The sequence below is a fragment of the Rhodnius prolixus genome, unplaced genomic scaffold (assembly GCF_049639745.1).
Source record: "Rhodnius prolixus isolate KJV_2025 unplaced genomic scaffold, Rpr scaffold_7, whole genome shotgun sequence".
In the NCBI taxonomy this organism is placed as follows: domain Eukaryota; kingdom Metazoa; phylum Arthropoda; class Insecta; order Hemiptera; family Reduviidae; genus Rhodnius; species Rhodnius prolixus.
Genome location: NW_027411582.1, coordinates 4,504,978 through 4,527,231, shown reverse-complemented (window position 1 = coordinate 4,527,231; position 22,254 = coordinate 4,504,978). Strand labels below are relative to the sequence as shown.

Here is a 22,254-nt window from a genome sequence, read left to right as displayed (position 1 = left end):
GCATCTTACAACAAAATTTACTGTCCTCTTGTTTATATGGATATTTCCTGGCACTATTCGCATTTTCTCTTTGCAGCACTACTAACTTGAAATTTCTGACATTACAAATAGAGTAATGCATCGCAAGACTGAGCTACTATTGTGTTCACGTCTCTCATACTCAAAACATACTTCAGATGGAATTTAATTTTGTAATAATAGTTAATATTCCTTTATTATAAAACAAGTTCAAGATATAGGAAAATAATCAAAGGGAAATGATAATCTTCAAGTAAAGAACTGACAGGGAAATGCAATTATTACTCAACAATTTAATTGGTTTTGTCGCGTGTATCTTCCATACATGTTTTCAAATTACTATCAAGAAACATTACAAATATAATTTCAAATATATGGTTTTTGACAAGATGTCTGAATTCTTATATAAGAGTCATAAACTACCTTAACTAATAATTATTAAATTCGCTACAGTAGTTACAAATTTTTTCAAATAAAATAACTAAATATCAATTATAATAAGAGGAATTTAAGTACCATGTTTTTTCATATGTACATTCAAATTCGAAGCATTCCTACAACTATAGTTGCATTCATTACATTGATACGGTTTTTCGCCGGTATGTATTCTCATATGTGATCGTAAATTACGTATTTCTGCACAACTGTAATTACATTCACAACATTTATATGGCTTTTCACCTGTGTGAATTTTCAGGTGTGCTTTTAAAGAGGAAGCATGTGCACTTTTATAATTACATTCTGTACATTCATATGGTTTTTCGCCTGTGTGTATCCGCATATGTCTTTTTAAAGTCGAAAGAGCTGTACTTCTAAAACTACATTTAGTACATCTATATGGTTTTTCGCCAGTATGTATTCTCATATGTGATCGGAAACTGCCTACTACTGCACAGCTGAAATTACATTCACTACATTTATATGGTTTTTCGCCAGTATGTATTCTCACATGTTTTCGTAAATTGCCTGCTCCTGCACAGCTGAAATTACATTCACTACATTTATATGGCTTTTCGCCTGTGTGTGTTCTCATATGTGATCGGAGATTGCTTACTTGTGAACAACTAAAATTACATTCACTACATTTAAATGGCTTTTCACCTGAGTGAATTCTCATGTGTGCTTTTAAAGTGGAAGCATGTGCACATCTATAATTACATTCTGTACATTCATATGGTTTTTCGCCTGTGTGTATCCGCATATGTCTTTTTAAATTCGAAAGAGTTGTACTTCTAAAACTACATTTAGTACATCTATATGGTTTTTCACCAGTATGTATTCTCATATGTGATCGGAAACTGCCTACGTCTGCACAGCTGAAATTACATTCACTACATTTATATGGCTTTTCGCCAGTATGTATTCTCATATGTTTTTTTAAGGAAGAAGCACTTGTAAAAATATAATAACATTCTGTACACTTGTAAGTTTTTACGACAGTATGTATCCTCATATGTGATCGGAAACTGCCTACTCCTGCACAGCTGAAATTACATTCACTACATCTATATGGTTTTTCGCCAGTATGTATTCTCACATGTTTTCGTAAATTGCCTGCTCCTGCACAGCTGAAATTACATTCACTACATTTATATGGCTTTTCGCCTGTGTGTGTTCTCATATGTGATCGGAGATTGCTTACTTGTGAACAACTAAAATTACATTCACTACATTTAAATGGCTTTTCACCTGAGTGAATTCTCATGTGTGCTTTTAAAGTGGAAGCATGTGCACATCTATAATTACATTCTGTACATTCATATGGTTTTTCGCCTGTGTGTATCCGCATATGTCTTTTTAAATTCGAAAGAGTTGTACTTCTAAAACTACATTTAGTACATCTATATGGTTTTTCACCAGTATGTATTCTCATATGTGATGGGAAACTGCCTACGTCTGCACAGCTGAAATTACATTCACTACATTTATATGGCTTTTCGCCAGTATGTATTCTCATATGTTTTTTTAAGGAAGAAGCACTTGTAAAAATATAATAACATTCTGTACACTTGTAAGTTTTTACGACAGTATGTATCCTCATATGTGATCGGAAACTGCCTACTCCTGCACAACTGAAATTACATTCCCTACATTGATACAGTTTTTCTGTAGTAAGTAGATTCATACGTGTTTCCAGTGACCCTTTATAATTTCGGCTATTTTTGCTTTCACTCATCGAGTCTATATTCGAAGCTGTGGAACCTTCAGAAATGTGCTCGCTCTCAGTATCTTTGTTTGACATCCTGCCTAGATGTACGTGACAGTGTCTGATACTTGTGTATAACTTTAAAATCTTGAACAGGGAAATTATTCAGTTCAGTTCAGTTTGGCTGGAAGTATTCCGCCGGGTTTCACGAAAAATTAGTTGAATCTGCAACCGTACGTCTTCTGTTTCATTATTACTAAATCTACCGGCAATACTTTGCGGAACTTGACCAGTCGTTATCACTCAAAATAACAGTTATCTAAAAAATAATCTGTTGGATATTGAGGCACCTAGTCTATCATAGTTGCTTAAACTTATGTCGTCTGCAACTTATGTTGAAGTAGTTTCAGGTTTTCAGAGACTGGAACACATCTGTAAGCAATGGTGCAACAAGACTGATTGTCCTTAGTGTTGATCTGTAAAAGATTTGTTTTTAGTAATTAGCTTGTTACATTCAAATAGGAATGATTAAACTAGCAATGAGTATAATTCTAAATTGAATTTTATAAACCTAGTGTCCAGGTTTTGTACATGGAAGGGAACCTTTGGTTCAGTACTTGGAGGATGAGAAGTTGTAATGCCTTTCAAACTGGTATTTTACATCCGAGAATAATTGGTTAACAAATTGGTTCGGCCATAAAGCTCAATCTGAAACATAAAAACACTGTTAGGAAAAAATCAATGTTTACGCTGTATTTATTTAAAAATTTTCCAAAAAAATATGGTCGAGTACTCGCTCTTTATTTCAGGACTCACTCATCTTAAATAAAAAAATATGGTCGAGTACTCGCTCTTTATTTCAGGACTCACTCATCTTAAATTTGTTCTAATTCAAGAGATGATTCGACATAAATTAAACTCCAATGACAATCGTTTCAACAAATTACAGGGCTTTAATGCATTCTCCTAAGTTTAAATATATATTAAAGGAGATAAAATGAGACTTTTCAAATCACATAGGTATTTTTATCCTAATCCAGCCTATAACTATTATCCTACTCAACATATACATTCTCTAAGATAAAGTGGTACACCGTCCAGAAAAAGTGAAAAATAAGTGACACTACTTAATTACTTAAATTGTAAATAAATAATGACTAATTATTAATTTACAACCAAATATTTATTACCATAGTCTTCACACCCTCTTTAATGTGGTACTATATATTCTAAAATAACCATTTTAAGTTACACCTTCACCTTTATTTCATTGAAACAATTTCATTAAGTACTTTTTAAGAAAAAATAATTGATAGTATACAAAAAGTACCCTGGCTAGATAAGCGTGTCGATCCAGCTGTTCTTTCCTTCTAACACTTTAATTCCCCCAATTGAGTGATCAGGCAGTTTGTTTCCTTTGTAGATTAACGTATAAAGTGTAATTATTTAAAAAACAATTGAAACTTCAAAGGCACCTTACGGGAATAGAGTAACAGCCGCCTATCATATCAATACAACAATACAGATTACATAAGATGACGTATCTGCGTAGTCACCTTTCACTAAATATATGTACAAAAGCAGAAAACATTACGAAACATAAAATGATAAACTTCCATTCTTCACAAAAAAAAACTGGCTAACCTGTTAGTTGGTAGAATGTTTAAAAGAGGAAGTCTTCTCAACCATTACCCAAGACTGGACAGCAACTAACAGAGGGGCTGTAGAGAATTCATGAAAGTATTTCCTAAGAGTCAAGTCCCTTTCGATCAAGTATTGTTTCTGCTCAAAACAGATTTTGTCATCAAGAGGGAAGAATTGCTTGCAGAACGACTCGGTAGAACACATAAGTTGAAAAAAAAAAAGCTTGTTCACTTCTCATTTATAAGACAGATACAGGTGAAAACAAACTCAAGATCCAGTTGCAATAAATAACGTAACTAACGTTCCAAAACATAACCCTGCAGTTTCTACCCGTTTATAACGATTACGACTGAGAGCGTTTTTACAATTTGAGATGAGTCTATTTTATAACCTTCCAGTTATTGAATTATAATAATTACATAATATAACCTTCCGTCTATCAGAAGGTTACTATTACTATCTAAAACAAAAAATGTCTATGATATATAATTTCCAGCGCATTTCAATTATTTTTTATTTATTTATTCAGATTGAATTAAACAGAAGTTTTTGCTGAAGTTTATAATCAAGAGTGCAGTTTATCTGGTGCTGTAAAATTCGACCTTGTTATTCCTGTTGATTTAGATAAGAATTACACAAAATACTGTATTCACAGCTTTAAATCAGGAAAAGGTTGAATGTGAAGACTATTTGTTTTATGAACAGTGTATTTATTTCCGTCTATCAGAAGGTTACTATTACTATCTAAAACAAAAAATGTCTATGATATATAATTTCCAGCACATTTCAATTATTTTTTATTTATTTATTCAGATTGAATTAAACAGAAGTTTTTGCTGAAGTTTATAATCAAGAGTGCAGTTTATCTGGTGCTGTAAAATTCGACCTTGTTATTCCTGTTGATTTAGATAAGAATTACACAAAATACTGTATTCACAGCTTTAAATCAGGAAAAGGTTGAATGTGAAGACTATTTGTTTTATGAACAGTGTATTTATAGTTTTTGTTCGCGTCTTTTATTTTTATTTTTTTCAGACTTATGAAGTAGGAATGTCTACCAACAAAATTTTCCGAAGACTTTATTCGCAACTTAATTTTTTAACAAAGGACAGATATAACATCAAGCGAGGTAATTTTGGAGAAATAACTGATAAACACATACAACAATTTGAAAGAGTACTAGGACCCAATGGTGTTCTAACAGATCCAGATGATGTAGAGCCATATAATGTTGATTGGCTGAAAATTGTTCGTGGTATGTATAAAAGAAAAACTAATCAATATTATGTCTAAAATAAAATCTTGTATTATAATCGTATCTGATATGCTAGAATTTATCAGGCTGTACAAAAATTGTGTTACGTCCAACTAGTACTCCAGAAGTATCAGATATTTTACGAATATGTAATCAGGATAAATTGGCCGTATGTCCACAAGGAGGAAATACTGGACTTGTAGGAGGATCTGTGCCGGTGTTCGATGAAATAGTTGTATCTACCAATTTAATGAACAATATCTTGTTCGTCGATGATGTGGCAGGTTAGTTAATGTTGGTTATCAATATTTGTCAAGAATATCAAGGCTTGGATATTAATACACACACACACAAAGTGGGTTATAAAAACCTACAATTTTTATTGAAAAGGTTTTTCTCATATTTCAATGAAAACTTAATACAAAAATGAACTAGGGTCTAACATAAGTTTGCCATTTTTGGCGACTACTTTTATGGGTACTGAAACTCTAGACTTACCACTATATTCTTTACAATGTAGTTAATCAATCTCTTTGCTAGTAATACAATTCTTTGATACCACGAAGGGTCATTTGAGGAAAAAAATTAAATAAATGCAACCGGATTTTCTCTTGCTTATCCGTGGTAAAAAAATTTCACCACGCTCCCCTCCCAGATATCTGAGGCTAACTCTTCTACCCGCCTTTTAACCATAAGTTGAAGTGTTTGATTGAAGATTACCTTAATCCCAGCTGTGACAGTTCTCAAACTGGTCAGTTTTTTGTTGGACTGCTATTAGAAGTAGTTGTTCGGGGGCCCCAAAAGAAGTAAAGATCAGATTTCCACTTCCCTCATGACCTAGCAGTGTTGCTTACGCAAAAGATGAACGCTCAAATTCGTTAACATGATATTTTCCTGCGAGGAATTTGCCATTTCGGCACCTTACTTTTGGATATACTCGCAAGGGGTTGCAAGGTGTTATGAAAGTTAGTTGTGAACATAAGGTATAAAAGATTACACAAGGAAACGGTTCTGAAGCTGGCACTATAGAGAAAACTATTTTACTTACAGGAACCATAAGCTGTGATGCTGGCTGTATATTGGAAAGATTAGATGCAATACTAGCTGAACACGGTCTGATGATGCCTTTAGATCTTGGCGCGAAAGGATCTTGTCAAATTGGTGGTAATATTTCTACATCGGCTGGTGGACTACGTTTACTCAGATATGGATCGATGCAAGCTAATACACTTGGCCTGCAAGTGGTGAGTGTTAATAACAGTTATTTAACTGTTTAATATTGTTCTTGATTAGCTAGGATTATTATCATTTCAGGTACTTGCTGATGGTTCAGTATTAGATCTCATGAATGCTTTGAAGAAAGATAATACCGGTTATCATCTTAGACAATTATTTATTGGTGCTGAAGGAACTTTGGGAATCATAACAAGAGCCGTCATTCAATGTCCTGTTAGACCTCAATCCACATTCTTAGCTTTCTTAGGCAAGTAAATTCTTCCCTAACTCATTGAAAAACTAATTAACTCCGGAAACAGGTAACTGTGTTTTCACACTTGCACGGTGTTTTCATACGTTTTCATGAAAGTAAAGTAAATCATGGAGAAACAGAAAAGAGAAGAAACAAAACAAACAATTTTATTAAGTAATTGCAGATAGGCCCATTTTTCTGTATAATACACCAACTTAGGGACCCCATTACATGCAGTTGCAGGATTGCAACGATTTTTGAGGGGAAGCGATGGTTAGGAATGGCTACTTGCTTCAAGAAAGGTCTGGTGATTCGGAGGCTGTAATCTCAAAAAAGTCTCTCTTGTGTCATCCATCATTCGGAATGGATTCATCAACTATCTCATGGTGTTGGGTTGCCAGTAGTGAGAGTGTTTTATTTAAGATGGCAGAGACGCCAAGTTTCCTAAAAAAACAAAAAAAAACAGGTGCATGAGGAAGACATTACCTAGGGTCAACCAGGTCGTACAGCCCTGAGTGGCTTAACGGGCCAGTTCAACTTTTTGGTTTATCATATCGCGGTGAAGTTTGACCCCTGATTAACATTGTCATTAACATTGTACTGCTATATCTATTTTTCACATATGCTTTACCAACATTGTATGAAGATAAATACACTTAAATGTTAGGCTTATTGTAGCTTTTTTGTTCGCTTTTCTTTGATTTATAGTAATTTCGTGTTTTTATTTTCATTTAATGGATTTCGTATTGTATTAATTATTTCATATTACTGTTTTAATTATTATTCTTTCTTTTCAATTTTCTCATTTTTTTTTATTTATTCACAGGCATGAACAATTTTTCCGATGTTTTGTCTATTTATCAATTGGCCAAGAAAGAATTGTCGGAGACATTAAGCTCCTGTGAAATGATGGACGCCGGATGTATGTATTCTGTGGTCAACAATTTAAACTTGAAACCTCCATTAAGTACTGCTTGTGAATTCTATATGGTTATTGAAACGCACGGTTCAAGAGAAGAACATGATAATGAAAAAATGGAAGGTTTTGTAGAAAAAGCTGTTTCTTCTGGTATTGTCAAAGATGGTACATACACATCTGATCCAGCAAGAATGAATGTGAGTATTGTTTTGATTAAGTTTATTTATTTTTTTCTTAGGGACTTTTAACTTTTGAGGTTGGTTAAAAAAAAAAAAAAAATTAAATTGTAATTAGTTGTAACACTTAATTAAATTGGGATTTATCGAAGGAAATAACTTCCAAGGCCTGTATGCGGGCGAGAGACTCTGCGTTCTTAAATAATGGATGTGCTTTCAGAAATCCATAAAGGAGTCCTTTAGGCAGTTGATTCACTGAAGAAGTAGATAAGGGTCGAGAACAAACAAGAAAGGGTCGTAAGTAGGAAAGGTTGAAGCTCTCGAAAGAGAATTATGAATTATACCTTTACTGCAAATACCACTCTGGCCAGAAGAAGAAGGGTTTGCTACTCTCCGTTTTCCATGATCCAGATCAGAACAGAAGATGCTCAGCCAGAAGTTGGATAATTGCTTGGTTTAAAGATATTTTGAGGAAATGTAATAAAAGTAACTTCTGGTCGTGCGATGCCGTCATAAAAGAATTTCGAAAGTCTTTCAAAAAGTTGAACTACAAGAATTCGTCCACGTAGGAAGCTCTCATTGGCCAGTGTGAATCACTAACGTAGCAGATGAGTTTGTCTCAAGTTAAGTAAATAATGGTTAATTATCTGCACTGAAGGCCAGGCGTAAAACTGTGGTGGAATATAACGTGAGGGTAACAAGTTATAAGAAAATACAATGGACCACACTGGTAAAGCATAATTGGGAAGTGTTTATACATTTGTTTTTATTAATGTTCAAATAAAATGAAGTTTACAAAAGATTTACAAAAAAAAAACAACACAAGTTTAGTGTGATTACAATGTAATAATATTTCACAGCAAGAAGAGAAGAAGTTGCAGAGACAGAGGTTCAGACACTAACTTGTTCTGCAATAACGGCATTTGTGTCAAAAAATCAAGTCTGCCAGACAGATGAAAACTGACATGGTGATTTAGCGCTTAAAAATTAATTAAAATGGAATAAAATTAAAAGTTTTTAAAATTTCATCGGCTGTAAACAATCAAAACAATAACAAATACAAAAAAGAGATGATTTTTATGAGTACAGGATGGCCCAAATCAGAGCCTATCCAAATATTTTGTAGAAAAACATTGTTTTCATTGTATTTTTTGTAAATTAGCTTACAGTTACAGCTTTGATAAGAAAATCATTGCATTGCAAGCTCTACAAATAACGAAGTTTAATCATGCAAGAATGTAACAAGGCAGTTTCCAGCATCTGCCAGTTGTGATTTCTACTTGATATTGAAGATCCGAAGGATATCTTCATAAGACTAATTTCAGGAATTGAATTGATACCTTCACAAGATAAATTACTTTCTCTTTCTTTAACTTTCTCTATTGAATAACTTTATTATTAAAAAAAAAATAAGATTTTTGTAAAAATGGTAAGAAATTTAAAAATTATTTAGCAAACGAAAATTTGAGGAATACTTTAATACAATCTCCATCTTTCTTCTGATATTAAAAAATTTAATACTAAAAGATCTATTCGTAATCTCAAAGGATGTTTGGTAGAAAATTTATGACATTTCGAAAAATACTTAATACTCTTTTAGACGTACGTACTTTATGGAAAATTTAATTCTTGATGTTTATATATATATATATATAAACATCAAGAATTATATACATATATACAGGGTGATCCATTTAAAACGCACCAATCGCTAATAACTTTTTAGAAAAGCGGAATTTCGAAAAAACTCATGAAGTAAACTAGGTATATATTTTTTTTTTTGTCTAGTTTTCAAATTTTCCTCCTCCGATGCTGTATCTTTATTTTTGGCGGAGTTACGGCCAAAAACCCGATTAGGGTTTCATAAGGACCACTGGTTTTGACTATAATTATGAAAACTACATAAAAAACTATGAAAAATGACGTTAACCCTGTTTCGATATCCCTAATATTTATTGAGATATTTAAGATCAAAGTTACAATTTTATCTATTCGTGAACGGTTTTCAATATTAATTTTCCTCCAGAAGTACACGTTTTGGATGGTCCTCTGCCTGCAAAAATATTATTTGGGGCTCAAAGAACAAAAATAATAATAATTGAAGATTTAAAAAAAATGTGTAATGTAATGGTTATGGGTGAGTCAGAATAAATTTGTTTTATCATCAAATAAAAGCAACCATCACATCATGTTAATGCACCCAGTATGCAAGACTTCTTGACCTAACATTACGGTAACATTATCTTGCCTTGGATGGGCGGGTGTTGTCAAGAGCGTGGCTTTGTAAGTGGAAGATCCCCAGTTCGAATCCCGCGTATGCAGTCATTCTTATTACTTAAAAAATAATAATACTTTTTTAAATAAAATGTAGTCATAGGCGGGATTCGAATTGTGGATTTCCGGCTTACAAAGCCACGCTCTTGACCACCAAATCAACACCCTGGCATGAGCTTCTTACCGTAATGTTAGGTCAAGAAGTCTTGCATACTGGATGCATTAAAATGATGTGATGATTGCTTTTATTTGATGATAAAACTAATTTATCCTGATACACCCACAACCATTACATTACACTACATGTTTTAAAATCTTCAATGATTACTATTTTTTGGCATTTCGTCACCAAAAACATTTTTTGCAGTCAGAGGACCTCCCAAAACTTGTATTTATGGTGGAAAATTAATATTGAAAACCGTTCACGAATAGATAAAATTGTAACTTTGATCTTACATAACTCGACAAATATTAGAGATATCGAAACGGGGTTAACGTCATTTTTCATAGTTTTTTATGTAGTTTTCATAATCATTGTCAAAACTAGTGGTCCTTATTAAACCCCAATCGGGTTTTTGGCCGTAACTCCGCCAAAAATAAAGATACAGCATCGGGGATGGAAAATTTAAAAACTAGACCAAAAAAAACATATAGTTTACTTGATGGGTTTTTTCGAAATTCTGCTTTGCTAAAAAGTTATTGGTGCGTTTTAAATGGATCACCCTATATAGAGGGTGTATACGGAGGTGTGGTCGAAACTTCGGGAGGTGATTTAGCAGCTCAAATGCAACAAAAAATATTCTGTTCACTTTGGCCCGATTCTCAATAGTGTCCAAGATATTTGCATTTTTAACTTTTCCGACCATACTCGCGTTTTTCACCATAAAAACGGCCGTAACTTTTCTATCCTTTATCCTACAACAAATCTGCTTATTCCAAACGAAAGAGCATTAAATTTCCTATAAATCTGCTCAATATAGAGCCTCATAACGTTTCTTATAACAATGAAATTTTTACTTTAATGTCTAAAAAATTCGTTCTCGATTATTTTTGTTAAATTTTTCAACTGCATTCTTTCAATGATTAATGAATCAAGGAATCACATAATTTCAGAAAAAGTTGCGCATTTATTGAGCTTCAAGACCATATGGATTTTTTTGGTTTTTAATAAAACCCTACCCCGAACAGAGGGGTGTAAATGCAGAAAACTGGGATTTGCGTAACCGACTTTTCACTACTAATTTGCTCAAATGTCAATTTTTGGAGAAGGAACAAAAAGAAAAGTAACCATTTTAGTTTTTTAACAATTATTATTTAATAAAACGGAAGTAAAAAATAAAGTAGCAATAAAATGCAGTAGTTGACTATAATTGTTTATGCAACTTATTTTAATGACATAATGGAGTTTTTTTTAATCAAAATTAATTAATAATAATTCAAAAATAAAATGGTTATTTTCTTTTTGTTCCTTCTCCAAGAATTGATTGGTTTTGAATTAATATTAATTAACTTTGATGAAAAAAAAACCTCCATTTTGTCGTTAAAATATGTTGCACAAATAATTGTAGTCAAGAAACTAAAAATTTGCCACAATTCTTTCCCACTTCCTTGTTTGAATAGTTCGAACGAATTTTGTAGCAATTTTAACTAGGCACCTGCCTATTGTACTTTTTTCACTTCTGTGTTTTATTGCTACTTTATTTTTTACTTCCGTTTTATAAAATAATAATTGTTCTAAACTAAAATGGTTACTAAAATGGTAATAATTGATATTTGAGTAAATTAGTAGTGAAAAGTCGGTTACGCAAATCCCAGTTTTCTGCATTTACACCCCTCTATTCGGGGTAGGGTTTTATTAAACACCAAAAAAATCCATATTGTCTTAAAGCTCAATAAATGCGCAACTTTTTCTGAAATTATGTGACTCCTTGATTCATTAATCATTGAAAAAATGGAGTTGAAAATTTTAACAGAAATTTATAAGAAACGTTTTGAGGCTCGGTATTGAGCAAATTTATAGAAAATTTAATGCTCTTTCGTTTGGAATAAGCAGATTTGTTGTAGGATAAAGGATAGAAAAGTTACGGCCGTTTTTATGGCGAAAAACGTGAATATCGACGGAAAAGTTAAAAATGCAAATATCTTGGACACTATTGAGAATCGGGCCAAAGTGAAGAGAATATTTTTTGTTGCATTTGAGCTGCTGAATCACCTCCCCGTGTACACCCTGTATAAAGATCCATTTAAAAAAAAAAATTGAACTTAAGTAAAGAATAAACTTATTTACGTTAAGTCTAATTATTGCATCGATTGGCCGACTGAACATCAGTAATGCTACTCGCGTTTCCAGCACCAGATTATTGTCATATTCAATGAATTTTATGTTCACTTGAGTCGAAAAATTTATTTAAAGTTAAAAAATAATCATACTCTTGAAAAAAAAAAAAAAATCCTGGGTGAGTCATTTTTCAAATGTTCTATCAATCTGAAGAATGCTGTATTGATTCATTTTGCATGCAATTTTTACATTCATTCAGATGAAAACGTAACAATGCTGTCCAATAAAAATGCGCCCTTATAACAAAGCTGTAAGAGTCAATCTGGTATTTCTGCTGTTATTAGCACGTACAAAACTGTTATGTCTTACTGTTATAACCCAAAAATTTAAACCTAACTAGGCTACAATTCAATTGAGGGGGGGCCGCCAAAACATTTATCATAAAACTTCATAAAACAGTAAAACTTAATTTATTTCTGTAAAAATTAGAATATTCATTATTAAAATACAAATTATACTCCAAAAATTCATTTAAAAAAACAAAAACAAAATAAAGGGTAATAAATAATTTTATTGATGATAAAAATCCCATAAATAATCGTAATTCCTATGATAATCTGGTGTCTGACATTGCACAATTTATTTAAACCAATTAAATTGGCCGAACTTCTTGGGATATGTCCTTTATAACCATGTTGCTACGTCCTCTGTCTTTCCCGGGCAGAATTTTCCACTGAACTAACAAATTATTCTAATTAAGAAAAACTGTCTCTCACTTTTCAACCTTATAGTTCGGGCTTTAATAATCGTCTTGTTCAATAAGCCCGAGTTTCGGTGCATGAAGCAGGAAAATGCCTGGGCTTATTTTCATTTCAGCTTCCAATTAAAGCACTGGGAAATTTAAATTGCATGCAGCTGTGGAAATAATGTCTCATTAATTTTTACCTTTTTTCTAACAATATATTGTAAATAAAATTAATAGATTTTTTTTATAATTTTAATTACAGAACTTATGGCAAATAAGAGAACGTATAACAGAATCATTAGCTGTTGGTCATTATGTTTACAAATATGATTTAACTTTACCCTTGGACAAGTACTATGAAGTTGTACACCTAATCAAAAGAAGATTGGAAGGTACTAATGCTGTCTCAGTAACAGGCTTTGGACATGTTGGTAAGGGAAAAAAACATTATATATTTCTTCTCATACTCGGAAATTGTAATAACAAAAATATTTTTGATGGTTATTTTATTAGTAAATGAAAAACCTTTAATTATCTCAAAAATATATAGATATATATTTTAATTAATTTCAGGTGATGGTAACATACACTTGAACGTACAGTCGAAAATGTTTGACCATGAGGTACACAGTCTCATTGAACCGTATGTGTTCGAGTGGACATCTGCCCAAGGTGGTAGTATATCTGCAGAACACGGTATTGGCTTTAAGAAAGCTGAATATCTAGCCAAATATGGGAAATCTCCAGAAGCTATCAATATCATGGCCAAAATTAAATTAGCACTAGATCCTAAAGGTATAATGAATCCATACAAAGTATTTGTATAGAAGGGAAAATATTAATGCTTGAAATTTAAAAAATGAAAAAAAGAAGAAATTTGTATCAGTTTAATTTGATTGTTGTTTGTATTAGATTGTTTCACTATTAAATAACTATATTTTTTGCTAAATAAAGTTTTTGTAAAAATAGTACGCAAATAAAAGTTTGTTTTAGTACTTAAAAACCAAAGAACTGCACAAAAAGTTCAGTAGTTTTTTTAATTTCCAACATTTCCTTAATGGTGAGAAATGAATACCTACGAAATGATTTTGTGACAATAAACAACACTTTCAATGTAACAAGATATTGTGTACCAGCGCAACTTAATCTACTGATAAGGAGATCATAATGCTTAGAGTTGCTGTCTTCAAAGATTTCCACACAAAAAAAATTATTAGTAAAACTTATCTAATAATAGTGGAAGGTATTTATTTGTAGATAATTAGCAATTTCGTATTAGAAAACTGACAATACGTTCTCTTAAGAAATGTTATAAAAATTAAATGGCGTTCGCAGTACTTCTTCCTAAAATGGCAAAGAGTAATCAAACTGCGAATACGATATGATTGAAATAATTCCCTTTCCACTTCTTCTCCCTGCGAAATTTTATCAAAATATAGCGAAGATTTAGAGCTATTATTTAATAATAGTATAAGAGGGGACCTTTCTTTCATCGGGGCCAACTCCCTTCCTAAAGTATATTATATATTTTCGAAATCCCAAAAATCCATATCTACATACAATTTCGAATTGAATGACAATTCATTCATGAAAATCGTTCACTTTTCGATAGTTTAACTATTGCAGTATTTTCCATTAGTAGGTGTAAGAGTATGATGGCACTTTAATGTCAGGTAAGGAAGCTCTAACCATTTATTTCTGCCAAACTTGATCAAGAATCTATTAAGCCTCTTTAGGGTACAGTTTTGGAGCAAGTTGAGACTTAGGGGAATTGTTAGTGAAAATTTATCCACTCAGTAAATGTGTACTTAACTTAGACCCTTCAGAACAGAACAGTGTAAGTCTTGTTAGAGTTCATACCAGATTTTTTTTCTCTCTTGAATGCAAAAAGCTTATCTTACTTATTTCATGTTTTAAATATTTTTTACTAAAATAGCTGACAAAATAATACTAAAAATCATTTAAACTCACTATTATTTGTGTTCAAAATTTCCTTATACGGAATATTTGTATGCCCAGTTGTTATTTTGTTCATTTTGCCATTACTCCTTGCGCAACTAATGACTTAAGTTTGCGTATACATTGTAACACTTAACCCGATAAGAGTTTCACTATGCTAATCTAGACTAGAGTCCAGAATGTTGATGAAAAAGGTTATTTTTAACAAAATCATGGATTGGTAACAACTTTTCATCCTCTGAAGTAAGGATAAAAAATTAATCACTTGATGTAAGCTTTCAATAATGTTTGTTTGGAAACTTAGTTTAATTTTAAGTTCATGAGACGTAAAATATTCGGACACGTAAAGAACGATTGTTTTAATTAAGATTTGATTTGAAGCAAGTGACTTCAAAATGGTGTTGGTGCTGGAGGCTGAAGGTAAAGTCCTCAATTAAAAGAAAAAAAGAAAACTATTGGAAATTTAATATTTTGTTTGTTAAAAACCCTAACTCTCAATAGGATTTCCAGAAATACTAACAAATATTATTAAAAATTACTCAAATTTTTTGCATCACGTCAGTGCCTTCTTGACATTACCGATAAATAAAGCGGTCCTTCAACTGATACGTTTTGTACAGTTTTCGTTAGACATATTACAGAGGAAATATTAGCAAATTTCACAAAATGACAACTTGCCGCACCAATATATGGCAGATGGAAATTTTGGACTCCAATAATAGTGAGTTTAAACGAAATTTAGTAAAATTTTTACCGCTAATATTATTTATACTACTTGTTACATTAACGATAAATTTGATCACGAAACTAGTTTCTAAGGTGTCTTTCGTTTACGGCTTATTTACTTAAGCATAATTGATAAAATAATTGCAAATAGCTTCTTTCAGCTCACTGTCCGGTGTTGGACATTGTTGTCAGTAACGTTAGAACACTTTCCGGAGGCCGGTAGTGCATTGAAAAAAGCTCCGGGCGCTAATAACCTTAGAAGTTTACAACAAAATGCAAATAATATCTCACATTAAACAGTGAGACATATGGACATATGTTTTGTCGGCGTTAAAGCAGCAGAAATTTTGAAACTGAAACCTCTGCCCTTATGTATTGATAAAACTCATGCTATTGCTATGTTTTGGTGTCACCATGGACATGTATTTAAACATTCCTCAGCTGTTTTTCTTTAAAATAAATCATTCATTTTTAGATTGAGTGGATATTTCCTATAATCTTATTACGATACATCATATGGCATCAGTGTAGTATTGTTTTTGATTACATATATATTAATAGTTTTTGATTTTTATAGTAGTAGCTGATTATCTAATAATTTAATAAAAATAGAAGCATGGCTTATACCGATAGTTATGATGATTCGAGATTATTAACTGGTTCATCACTTGATGTAAGCTTTCAATAATGTTTGTTTGGAAACTTAGTTTAATTTTAAGTTCATGAGACGTAAAATATTCGGACACATGAAGTAAGATTGTTTTAATTAAGATTTGATTTTAAGTTGTTTGCCTCTGATTAGACTAGTTTTGAACTTTTATTTTCTTATTTTTTTTGAAAATAATATTTTTTTGGAATAATACTACTGTCCACCCAAGAGACTTGGGTTAAGGTTCACTGCTAATCACTGCTAGATTGCACACTTTGCACAAGTTTGATTTGCAATGTGTCGTAGAGTTTTGTAAGAGCACCCACTAAAGAAGTATTGTCTCTGGAAGTAGGTTTCAATTGCAGTTTGCTTTGCGAAGAAAGCTTTCAGCATGCAGCTGCTTTGAAGCTAATGATTCATGATTCATATCTCCGACATATCATCATCCTTCGGTATAATTTCTTGGACTCATCTTACCGTCTTGTCCTATAAGTGTAATGACATTTCTTATTGTAATATCTTAAATATACTAGAACTTCCTTTGAAAATAAACTATTGTACTTTCATCTGTCAGATAAACTTTTGAAGGTAGCGTAACTTTAAAAAAAGTATATCATACTCAATTTCTAGACTTCAATTATTATTGTCTTACTGGAACTACATATTAAATTAGGACCTTAGCTTGGTCTGAGTGCTTTGTTGGGTACATCCTTCATCCTGTAAGTTCGCTTAGACTTAGGAGACAGGAAAGCTTGAAGACATGATTCACTGAAAAGCCAAACTTTCGCTTATAAAGTCTTTCATAAAGCCCCTCTTCCATAACACTTTTCAGTATTGCAATCATTATAGTGAGCGCCAGGCAAGGAGCTTTTTTAAACTTTTTTTTTTAAAAAGCTATAGACACAAGTGAGTTTCATGAACTCTGACATATTAGCGCGGACTGGTAAGTAAAAGTTCCCCAGATACAGTCCCGCATCCGAGCTACTTTCTCTTTGTTGGAAAAATGTTAATGGTAGACTATGTACATCTGTACTCAGTCACTTAGACATCTAATTTTTAATAGCCACCTGAAACTAATAGGCAATCGCTTTTATTTTATACTTCGAGTAATTAAGAACAAGCACTTAGAGTTTAAGCTTTCTTTTGAGAAACGTTGATTTTTTTTTTTCAGTATTAGCTTATTTTGAAATTACTGAACATCTCATGACTGGTTTTCCTTTTAATTTTTTTAAAAATCAACCAGACAAACTTTACCTGAATTCTCTATTGCTATTAATTGTAGAGACTTCATACGAGTATTTTATCAAGAGTTCCAAAGACAGGGTTTTATCATTTTAATGTTAGAGGGAGGGAATGTTTACTTGTTTAGATTGAAGGAAGGTTTCATGAACTGAAATTGTTTTTGGGATGGCTAGCAGTAAGTAAAGACGTTCATATTTTGCATGAACGTACATTATATATGTACCATTTTTCGTCAGAAACTCACACCTAGTTCAAGTAAAAAAAAAAAAAAATCATGTAGGCTAAAGTAAAAGCTGTTTGTTCACCGCTAAATGATTAATTAAGTAGGTTTAGTTTTGAATTTCTTATATTCAGTTTTATAAAGCAGCAAATCCAGTTTGGAATGGTAATAATTCAATGAAGCGGTAATAATATTATGATAAGAATTGCCACTTTATTACTGAAAATGAATATAGTTAAGAAATAATCCTTCCATTATATTAATTTACACACAATTTTTTTTTTAATTAAAGGAAGAAATCAAAATGTCCGGGTCGCGAACGGTCGATACCGTGGAAGAAGCCAAAAGTGATAGTACGGAAGTGAAGAAAGATGATAATTTAAGTAAGACTTCAGACTCTAAGGTCAGCACAGTTGAGGTTACTCGTCATTTTCATTTCGTGGATGATGAAGAAGAAGCAGAAGAGGAGGCTAGCCTAGAATTGAAAGAAAAACCAGAGTCGCCCATTATGGATGAAGATCCTTTGGTAGATCAAGATCTTCTTTATCTTTTAGAAAACCTACCACAAGAACCAGTTGTAGAAGATCTAGTTATTAGAGCTGGGAATGTAAGTAATTCAATTATCATTATTATTCTTCTAGATTATAGTACTATTATCCACCAAAACTAAGGTTTTGACCGCATTCCGTCAAGCCGATGGACAATTTTTGAGTTCGTTTTTCTTGGTAAAAGCTCAGATAATTTGCTACAAGGTTTAAGTGTTATTTACACACCTAAATGCCTAACACTCTAATTTTGTAAAGTTTTCCTCTGAATTTTTTTTTTTTTTTCTGGACTCGTAACTCCCTCCCTGAAGTTTTCGCATCATCCTGCAATTTTTCAATTTTTGATATAATTTGTTGGCAAATATTATAGTGACCATTTTCTGAAAGCCACTTTTTCAATATACTTTTCTTAGCCAGTAAGAGAATGTTCAAATATTTTTTCAACGAAGTTTTAGTTGGAAATTGTGAATGAAATTTTTCTTGTTCGAACTTATTGAAATTATCTAAAAAATAATTAATTTTAAATTGGAGACTAAAATAAAAGTTATTGTATCATAAAAATAATTATATTCATGTATTTATTTGTGTTTAGTGCATAGAAGATATCCAAAAATTGCCAGAAAGTATAGTACCATCGAATCTAGTGGAAACATTTACAGAATTGATAGAAACAATAATATTGCATAGGAAAGCGCACGATTTGTGTACAGCACGTTCTCGTAAACAAAAGGAGACGCTGATAACCCAGGAAAAATGCATTGATGAATTAAAAGAACAACTAAAACAAACTCAGCAAGCAGTGGCTGAACGAAATTATGTAAGTACAGATTAGTTATTAAAGGTTTAGCAACACTCTTAAGTAAACAAAAAAAGATGGCCAGTAGAAAATTGGTTGCCATGGCTGTGGAAATGGTATATCTTTGGCTCTTCGCAAACTGAATGACTATCATCTCTAGATTACTTTATTTTCATTCTAATATAGAATTTTCTTTTAACTTTTCTAGATAATAGAAGGCTATGAACAGAAAATTGATACATTTCATCTAAGAGAAAATAAATTACAAGAAGAATTGGAGATACAATCAGCTGAAGTTAAACATCTTCATGAGGAGATGCAAAGAAGAGATGAAATCCAAGCGGACATTGAAGAAGAGTAAATGCTGATATTTATTTTATTCTAATTTTTCCATTTTTCTTGAGAGGTTATTTGCGTGCTACAATAGTTGGCTTTTTTTTTTTTAAAGATTTTTTTTTTTTTTTGTGAAGGGGCGAAATACTGGAGTCAGCGTATTTCAAGCGTTGGGTAAAAGGTTAGGAATTGTACTAAGTATTAAGATCGGCCCCCAGATTATACGAGAATTATTTCTAATTTATTCTTCCTACATACAAATATATTTTAAACCAAACACCGTAACAAAACTTCTTTTTTTTTTTTGGTATTGGCTTTTCACCATTCAGCCATTAGCAGTTTCAGCGCTTGTTTATTTTATCAGGGTAGGCCATAACTTTTCTCTGTTAGACAGTCAAAATTTCTTGATCTCGGAGAAGAGGACGTATCAAAGTAATATTTTTAGATTACTACGCTGAATTGAAGTGGAAACTGTTTTTAAAAGTGACATAAATTTCCCCATCTTTTCATTTCGTTTTCTTAAAGAAAGATCAGGGCTAGGTTTTAATTTTAAAATCTTTTCTTGTTTTAATTTTCAAATAGTAATTAGGGGCGCAGCCCCCCCCTTTTTTTTTTATTTGTTGAGAGGTTCAAGAAACTTCCTTTCCTGTGGCAAAAATGTATTTCTGGACTACGAAAATATTTTGGAAAATAGGTGGTTTTTAATAGACAAAAAAGTCACACATTCAATGGCCAATCCTTTTTAATTTATAAATAAGACATTTCATGCCACCTTGGGTCCATTTAAAGTAGATAAGTTGGAATTATTTGTCATGTTTTTTTTAAACAAAATGATGTTTTAAACAATCATGTAACTGGCTTTGTCTCATGAAATAAACTCCAGGTTATTGTTTACTCAAAACTTATTTTATTTATTAGCCTTCTATGTGCTAAAGGTAACGTTAGATAACAATAAATAATTTAACATCATTAAATTACTAATCATCATTAAATATTACAATCCGTACAAACATAGAATTGGTACTTCGGGACGGGCACGTGAGGCTTACGCCAGACAGAAACAAAAGCTAAAAGAACAAATGGACGCCGTGGAACGCACTCTGGCGGAAATGAAAGAAGAAAGGGACAAAGTGATCGATTTATATAAATCGTCTGTTTTACAGATTGAAGATTTAAGAAAAGAGATTACGGTAATTAATTTATTATTATTATAATAATTTACATAAAATCATTTACGCTTTTTATAAGAACAAAATTTATAAAAGGAGAATTCTGAGGATGGTCTCATACATCAAAAAGTATGATTAGATCCAAAAATTTCTTTTTATAGATTCAAAATCATTGATTCAAAGTTATGTATGGTTGACCATTGAAACGAGATTTGTTTAATGTTCGACTCCTAGCTTACATTTGTCAGCAATATTGTTTCCATGCTAATTATTTCAAGGGGGTACTTGGGGCTCGGAGTAGCTCTTCTCATTCATATTTACTCCTATGCCATCGGCCAGAGTGTCACCTTGGATTGGGTAGTAGAGTTAGACTTTGCCTGGGGATTCGCTAAACCTAAACAATTGCTGGGAGTTTGAAGGTGATGGAGTAACTTTGATTTGGACAGGACACAGACGGTTGTCTACGGGTCAAAAGGTTTATAAAAGGGATCAGGCAGAGAGGAGATACAAAGTTCTTCTCTCTCTGATTAGGGCGGAATTGAAACTTTTATTTGGTGAATTGAGTAAGCTTCCGGTAGCAGCCATCTCCTTTACAAGATATCCGTAGAGAAAAGAGAATGAGCCACTTCTTTAGGATCTAGGCGGAACTAAATGGAAAAACCTTCAATACTGTACCCGCCCAATCCTTACACAATTATACACAGAACCAGTTAATTTACTTGGAGTATGCAACTTTTTAGGTTTAGCGCATCCCTAAAGCTCAATGCGGCGTAGAGCACCATCTTTCCAATATCAGATTATAAGCCCAGATCATATACTTACTTTAATAAATAAATCACTAAACCATGAAAGAATTTTGTTCAATAAGTATGTAACTATTTAAAACTTTCCTTTAAAGACGGATACTTGAAGTGCTTTTTAAATTCATTTTCTTTTTCTTAATTTTTTTCTGAATTTAAGATTTTATTTAATTTTTTTCAAGGCAAAAAATGAATTATTGATTCAACGAGAGAAATTATTAGCAAAAGTTGATAATGAAAGAAGCGATTTACGTAAAGCAATTGTTAATTCAAATAAAATCTTTAAATTGGTGCAAAAAAGTTTTTTGCATTTTGAAAAGCACATGATGAAATTGGAAGAGGCAAACTTTGCGCAAGCAGTAAGTATTAAAATTATAAATTAAATATTGCTCGCTCGCAATACAGTTTTTATTGCGATTAAACCTATAATAATAATAGTAGTAATATAAATTAGGGAAGGGATTAGCTATGAGGTTAGCATGCTGGACTCCCACGCGGAGGTCCCGGGTTCGAATCCAGCAGCTGACCCGTAGATTTTCTCTTCCTAGGAGCTTCTTACAGCTCACTGTCCGGTGATGGACAGTGTTGTCTGTAACGAGAGAACACTGTCCGGAAGCCGGCAGTGCACTGGAAAAAGCTCCGGGCACTAATAACCTCAGCTGTTGATGCGCCTTAAATAAAAAAAAATAAAAAATAATATAAATTCACTGTAATACTTTCAGGCACAAATCGATGGACTCCTAAGAAAGACTACTGATGTATTCAGACAAAATATTTATTATGCCGATGAAGGAGCTAAATGTAAAAGAGAAATGTCCGAATTACAGCAGTCTTATGATCAAATGTTTCGATATCTCCAGGTGTGTCTTTTTATATATATAGTTATATATAT

General features: G+C 32.2%; 3 protein-coding genes across 9 annotated transcripts in view; 2 read left to right on the top strand and 1 right to left on the bottom strand.

The window, feature by feature from the left end:
* Positions 1 to 280: 280 nt before the first annotated feature.
* On the bottom strand, positions 281 to 4,216 carry LOC141446774 (uncharacterized). 2 transcript variants are annotated; one of them, XM_074113518.1, is made up of 3 exons: positions 3,809 to 4,216; positions 2,736 to 2,872; positions 281 to 2,640 (listed from the first exon to the last, which is right to left on the bottom strand). In XM_074113518.1, the coding sequence occupies exon 3, from the start codon at positions 2,258 to 2,260 to the stop codon at positions 527 to 529; it is 1,734 nt and encodes a 577-aa protein (XP_073969619.1). In that variant the 5' UTR covers positions 2,261 to 2,640; positions 2,736 to 2,872; positions 3,809 to 4,216; the 3' UTR covers positions 281 to 526. The 2 variants fall into 2 exon arrangements, with proteins under 2 accessions (XP_073969619.1, XP_073969620.1); XM_074113519.1 differs by lacking the exon at positions 3,809 to 4,216 and adding an exon at positions 3,355 to 3,482.
* A 13-nt stretch (positions 4,217 to 4,229) lies between these two features.
* Positions 4,230 to 13,920, top strand: LOC141446777 (D-2-hydroxyglutarate dehydrogenase, mitochondrial-like). Of its 2 annotated transcripts, none has more exons than XM_074113527.1 (9): positions 4,230 to 4,538; positions 4,622 to 4,764; positions 4,844 to 5,063; positions 5,150 to 5,347; positions 6,114 to 6,307; positions 6,378 to 6,546; positions 7,358 to 7,647; positions 13,186 to 13,354; positions 13,497 to 13,920. In XM_074113527.1, the coding sequence occupies exons 3-9, from the start codon at positions 4,859 to 4,861 to the stop codon at positions 13,748 to 13,750; spliced, it is 1,479 nt and encodes a 492-aa protein (XP_073969628.1). In that variant the 5' UTR covers positions 4,230 to 4,538; positions 4,622 to 4,764; positions 4,844 to 4,858; the 3' UTR covers positions 13,751 to 13,920. The 2 variants fall into 2 exon arrangements, with proteins under 2 accessions (XP_073969628.1, XP_073969629.1); XM_074113528.1 differs by having other exon boundaries at positions 4,622 to 4,771.
* A 1,545-nt stretch (positions 13,921 to 15,465) lies between these two features.
* Positions 15,466 to 22,254, top strand: part of LOC141446767 (uncharacterized) — a 34,468-nt gene continuing 27,679 nt past the window's right edge. The window contains exons 1-7 of one of the 5 annotated variants that reach the window (XM_074113503.1): positions 15,466 to 15,603; positions 18,012 to 18,326; positions 18,857 to 19,081; positions 19,269 to 19,417; positions 20,409 to 20,583; positions 21,545 to 21,721; positions 22,085 to 22,222. In XM_074113503.1, coding sequence (XP_073969604.1) covers positions 18,024 to 18,326; positions 18,857 to 19,081; positions 19,269 to 19,417; positions 20,409 to 20,583; positions 21,545 to 21,721; positions 22,085 to 22,222 — 1,167 coding nt within the window. In that variant the 5' untranslated portion in view covers positions 15,466 to 15,603; positions 18,012 to 18,023. Of the gene's footprint in view, positions 15,604 to 16,114; positions 16,282 to 17,680; positions 17,904 to 18,011; positions 18,327 to 18,856; positions 19,082 to 19,268; positions 19,418 to 20,408; positions 20,584 to 21,544; positions 21,722 to 22,084; positions 22,223 to 22,254 lie in introns of those variants that run through there. The other 4 variants (XM_074113501.1, XM_074113505.1, XM_074113502.1 and 1 more) reach the window with 4 other exon arrangements.